This window comes from Sycon ciliatum, chromosome 1, assembly GCF_964019385.1.
Source record: "Sycon ciliatum chromosome 1, ocSycCili1.1, whole genome shotgun sequence".
NCBI classification, from domain to species: domain Eukaryota; kingdom Metazoa; phylum Porifera; class Calcarea; order Leucosolenida; family Sycettidae; genus Sycon; species Sycon ciliatum.
The window spans coordinates 7,022,368-7,028,494 of NC_088643.1; the positions used below are offsets into that span (position 1 = coordinate 7,022,368).

General features: G+C 49.1%; 1 protein-coding gene across 1 annotated transcript in view; it reads left to right on the forward strand.

The window, feature by feature from the left end:
• The first annotated feature begins 39 nt into the window (after positions 1 to 39).
• Positions 40 to 6,127, forward strand: part of LOC135811646 (3-ketoacyl-CoA thiolase, mitochondrial-like) — a 34,378-nt gene continuing 28,290 nt past the window's right edge. Inside the window, exon 1 of the mRNA XM_065324885.1 lies at positions 40 to 436. Coding sequence (XP_065180957.1) covers positions 248 to 436 — 189 coding nt within the window. The 5' untranslated portion in view covers positions 40 to 247. The remainder of the gene's footprint in view (positions 437 to 6,127) is intronic.

Sequence of the window (6,127 nt, forward strand, 5' to 3'; positions counted from 1 at the left end):
TGATTTTCGAAATCTTCCAGCTTGACCTGTTGATCTTGACCTTTGAGACAAATAATTATTTTGTGGAGGTGAAGTGCATGAACTGTTAGAAAACAGCGTTTTGAAGGTTCCAAGCTTCTTGTACATAGCTAACTGCTGAGTCTTTGTGCAGGAAATATCAACAGATACCAGGTGGCTGTTACCCCACGATCTCCTATTCATTGTAATCTTGATCATTTTGTGGACTTCGTAATTTTACTTTCACACAATGAGTGGTGCAGGCCTAAGAACCGTATACGTTGTAGCTGCCAAACGTACCCCATTTGGGACGTTTCTTGGCAAGTTGAAAGATGTGTCGGCCACGGACCTCGCTGCCCATGCCACGAAAGCTGCCCTGGCGAGTGGCAATGTTCCCGCTACAGCCGTGGACGCAGTCATAGTCGGCAACGTCGCCCAGGTGAGCGCAAGAAGGGGTGAAATCAGCGAATGAATGAACGAAAACGAAATACTTGAAGAACATGACAATGAAATTGAAAAGTGGCTTGAAATGTTCGTAAATAAACGAGGCGGAGACATCAATTTAAAAAAATTTGAAATGTTCATCTCTGGAATTTCTTCAACACGTGGGCTTTCTCCAGGCCTCACGCATTCACAGCAGGAATTATTTGTATGACGTGCTCAGGTATGTCCAGGTACAAGCAGTGTCCTGCTGTGTTCCACGACCCACTACCCAATAGTAACTTGAGCTATGGTCTCCATGGTTCTTGCGAGGTAAAGCTAGAAGGGGAAACAGTTACCCCGTAACCAAGAGTACATAACCGCCCAGAGTGTGCAACGCCTGATCCAGCTCTGCATAGGGTCTTGGTCGAGCGTAATCGGATCTTTGCGTCATAATACGGTACACATCTGAGGGGAACCCGGGGGTTCGCGGGTACTCTCGGATCAAAAACCACGGTGCCCTGCCTCGAGACCGGCCTTGCGCTGGTGTGGAGTGTACGCATGACATCAGAAGATCCGGTTACGCTCGCCCAAGACCCTATGCAGAGCTGGATCGGCGTTGCACACTCTGGGGGGTTATGTACTCTTGCCGTAACCCATTTTTTCCGATTTTCCAAAATTGCCTTATATGCCGCGCAAAGTACAACATGCCCCGACTTTACCCCAGCACCAGGGAGTCGTAAAATACCGGTATTTTACGACTCCCTGCCCAGCACGTCTGTTTGTGTGCGGACATTTAGCAATATGGCGTTGATCTGCCATGCAGTCCACGCGTGCAGTGCACGCGCACGTACACATATAAGTCATATGATCAGCAATTGAGTACGGTGCTCAGCGCGTTCTTATGACAGCTACGGGAAATGAGTACAATCGATGACGCTTCGGCGGATCTTTGCACGCGGCACTTGAGTTTGAACAAGAAACTGGAAAAGCAGAGAAGTTTTGTGAGTGCTTTTAGACGAATAATTAAACTTTCTTTACCTTGTTGTCGGCCGTTGACATCCTCCAGCAATCACCTGTCTCGGTAAGCAAGCTGGTGGGAAGCTTTCTGTTCCGCCGACCACCAACTCGCCCACCAACCAGCCCGTGCAAATTGCGCTCCAACAGTCAAGTGCAAACAATTCTGAGAGAAATTACTGGAGTGAATTCAGTACTAGTACAATTGCAAACTGGAAACACGTAACGTAAAGATTAAAATGGCCTTACGAGGAAGTTTTGCTGCTCTAAGCTATAGTGCTACTGCTGGCAGAAGATGTCTTCCTGCGTGGAGCAGGCGATGGCACTAGTTGACGGTGGGATGCAATGGTGGAGATCAAGCGCTGCTTTACAATCATCCTCAGTTGTCCCACTGTCGTGGTGATGCTGGCAAAGCGCCGCTCCAACTCCTTGAAGCGATGATGTATTCCTTCGCCCCCCCCCCCCCCCCCCGTTCTCCCAAGAGACCCAAGCACACGCCAAACCGTTTCATGCAAGGAACAAGGTGGTGTTCGAGAAGGTGCAACTTTGGGGTGATGTTGCGCTTCTGCCGCGTGATGATTTCCCGTCTCACTGCTGCCAAGAAAACCTTCACTTCTCCTTCAAGAGAGGCGAGTTCACCATCTTCAAGCTTGTTGCATGAAGAGAAGATCTTCCGTACCCTGGCATAGGTGGTGAGCAGCATGACGTACCGTGTAGAAAAGGTATCTGCATCCGCCTGCAAGCGTGCAACATGCTGTTGCTGCAGATGTCCGTCTGCATGGAGCTTCTGGATAGCTGCTGAGGGTGCATTGGACAGTTCTGCGATGACCTTGTCCTGCAGAGCCATGTGAATGTGGTTGCCCACGAATGCACCACTGTGGTACGCCTGTCTGTGAATGTGGTGGCGTTGCAGCACAGGCTCGAACGACTGTACGCACGGGCCGGTTGCCGGAACTGATTTGTCAAGCTCTGTTTTCATGCGTTCAATCTCTGCTTCTAATTTCTGTGCTGATTGTTGTAAATTGCGCCACTCGGTTTGAATTGTTTGTGCTACGTGTTCAGTGTGTTGTTGTTGCATGTTCAGGTTGTGTTGTGTTGTTGCATGTTCAGGTTGTGTTGTGTTGTTGCATGTTCAGGTTGTGTTGTGTTGTTGCAGAAGCCATTGTAGTTGAAATTGCTTCTGATGTATTTGCGTGTTGAGAGTTTGTAGTTGGTCTCTGTCATGTTGGATTTGTTGTTGTTGACGGACGGCTTTACTAAACTCCGCACTGGCAGATTCAGAGACTGAGAGACTGATCTGTGCCAAGGTGGTGTCAATATCCTTAGCATCTCTGATCATGCTCTCGAAGAGCCATGGGAAGATGCCAAGGTCGAGGTGTAGCACAGGAACACAGACATCTTGTGGCTCGATGCAAAAGAGGGATGGGCGGATGCAATTGTAGAAGTGCTTTGCCTTTGGTAAAACATGCCCCGCAGCCGAAAAGGATTTGTAGCATTCGTTCATGCTATGCAAGCTGCGTTCAGCAAAGGGAGCGTGTGGTAGTTGCATGTCGGCTTTGCCTGAGCGGCGATAAATGCAAGAGTGCACCCCAGCCGGACCAGAAAGGCCATAAGACAACGAAAGGAATTCGTAATCCCGAAAAGAATAAGCCTAATCTTCTTATCCTTCAACACAGTAGCCCCAAGCTCCTGAAACTGATTCTCGAAAAGGTTGAAGGTGGTCTCAAGGTTGGAAGGCAGGTCTTTACCCGTAAAGACAAGAAAAGGGATGGTGTTGTGAAGAGAATTGGGATGATCAAGGTTAGCAATCTGGAACATCATCTTAAACGATTTACCGCCATGATCTCCGCCAACTTTCACCCAGACTTCATCGTCGGGAATCGCCCCGTCACGCCAAGTGAGCTGACCCACACTCTCGTACATGTCAAGGTATTGAAGGACTACCTTGACTAAGGAATCGAACCTCACCACAGGAGACATCACTACCTCACCAGACCTAGCTTGAAGAGGAAGCTCCTCTGCAAGGATATCAAAAGGGAGGTCTTCATCAAGCCTCTTTCTCATGCTGCCCTCCGACTCTATCGGAACTCGAAACAGCTTCAGCCACCTCTGAAGTTTGCGAAGTCCTGCCCAGGGAAGATTAAGATCTGCCTTGATTGCAAGACCTACACCAGGCTCTGTCGAAGATGGTGGAAAGACACCCGCAGACTTGAGGAGACTATCCCTCTCAGCCGATGGAAGGGTGTGCGTTTCGTGAACTTGCTGCGCAAAGCTACCCTCTTTACCACCACATACGGCCTCACGCTCTCTCTCTCAAGCTCAGCTCTTCTTCTCCTCAAGGTGCGTTCTGAAAAGAAGCAGAAGAAACCCTTGCTGAAGTTTGCCTTACCCAAGTGATAGGCTGCCCACCCGTACCCTGCGCAAATGTCCCATCCTTCTGCTTGTGTGCGACAAGCTTACTAAGAAGATTTTCGGACACCTTGCCTTGTAGTTTTGACGGCGATGCATTCAGGACATCTTGTACGCTGGACGATTGTGTTACAACAGCGTGATGACCTGCAGAGGAACTGGGCCGTGACGGGCAACTCTGGCAATGCAAAGCCAAATCCTGCAGTCTGACAAACTGCTGACAACCAGCCAGTGAAGTGTCAATGGCAAAATCACACCGTAGTTGTGCATCACGCAACGCTGCCTGCACAAGCGGATGCACATGTGCGTATTGCGAAAAGGGTTGTGCTGGCTTCACATTGTGGACAGCAGGAGTTGTGTTGCAACCACTCCTAGATGCACTCGGCACAGACAAGCTTTGTGCAGCAAGAGGATTCTACACACTGGTCTGCAACAAAGAGACATGCACTACACAACAAGGAGGGCAGAGGATTTCTCATCCTAGATGGATAAAGGTGTTCTGATGTCCGCTGACGTGGAGCGGCCCTCTCCGAAAACTCTGCCTTGGGCATATCAATGCCATTGGGAGTGCTAGTGCTGCATACACGGACAGAGTGGGAAGTGCATGTGGCACTAGATAATGAGGCTTTACTGCGCTTTGCAGGCCTGCCACCCTTTGATTTTTCGCGCACCACACAGACTGCACTCTTATCATGAGGCTCCCAAACAACAGCAGCACCACAGCCAGCATTGTAGGTATCTGGACACTGTTGAAGGTTCCTTTTGTCACGAATACGAATCGTGGCCATGCATTTTGCACAAAAGAAAGGTGGGTGCACATCAGCCAAATCACTCTCAGTGTTCACCCCAAAACACTGCCTGATCTCTGGCTTGTACTCCACTATAGGGTATTTCGTTCCTCGATGGAGTGAGGAGAAAAGCTTGTCCCCTACACAACATCGGAGCTTCAACTTCTCGATATGCCCCTCCATAGCTGAGGTTCCACCATACCCAACCCACACCCATAAGAGGTGATGTATTCACGAAAGCAATGTTGTGAATGCAACAAGAAACACGTAATGGCCGTCTATACAGACGGAGGAATAAATAAAAATTAACTACAAGTACAGGGAAACTGGCACTCACGGACAGCAGCAGCAAGAAATGGTGTCTTCTCTGACAATTACGACGTACTCACAACAGCAGTAGAAAGCCTCCACCACGACGACGAAAGCAAAGAGCCAGCAGCAACAAAACTTCCTCAAGGGACACGACATGCAAGGCAACGGGAAGGAGAAAAAAACACCCTGTAAACCCTGTGGATTCGCTGGGATTCAGCTGTTTTACCTCAGTTGATCCCACTAAATCCTTGAAAAAGCGGTGTCGTCATCTTCAAAAAATTCAAATTTCTGCGGTTGTCCCGTACAAAACCAAAAGTCCGGATTATGTGCAATACAAACAGCCGTGCCAGACAAGTGTGCCTTTTGAACCCTCATCTAATGACTATCGACAACTGAGTGGGGGGGGGGGGGGGGGGGCTGCACCCCCCACCCCTCTTTGGCTAGAACCCTGGTTTTGGGCTGCCTTTTTACAGGGTTTTGTTTTCCTCCTCATGGGTTCAACTTGGTCTGAATGCCAGTACATGTACAGTTTGTACTGGGGGCCGGTGTAGGGATATATCGGCTAGACAAGTGATATCAGAACAAAATAATTATCAAAAGCAAAACACATTTTTGCCATTCCAAAAATACCCCCCCCCCCCCCCCCCCCCCCCACCGCTACGCATGCATCAACTATACATTTAGGCGCCAGGCACGAACTGATGATGGTGGTGGTGAGAAGGAGAGCTCTGTGCCAGAATAACTTTGCAGCCTAGAGAGCGTGTGTGGGCAGGCGTGTAATAACCGCCATATTGCCAGGTGTGTGTTCACCCCCATATTACTCAACCAAAAATAATATCGGATGGAGAGCCAAGGATATATTAAAATAGAAAAGAAAAGGGCCCAGGAACTACAAGTTACGCTATAATAGGGAGGTTTAGTTCCCACGTAACGGAAACGCGTACGTGGGTGATACACGTAAAGTGGATGAAGGGCATCCACGTTGCAATGTTGTGTTTAGTCACACGGAACAAACAAAATCATGAAGCGAAAGGCCCAAACCTGGTCAAAGACGAAGCTACCCGGGCCTAAGAAGCTCATCGAATATTTTGATTTCGTGCTTCGGAAACTTCTTCAGCTGAGCACCCTCACAGCTCGCACAATGCGCTCCATTCTGATTTTCACCCACGTTCTGGCGGAACGTG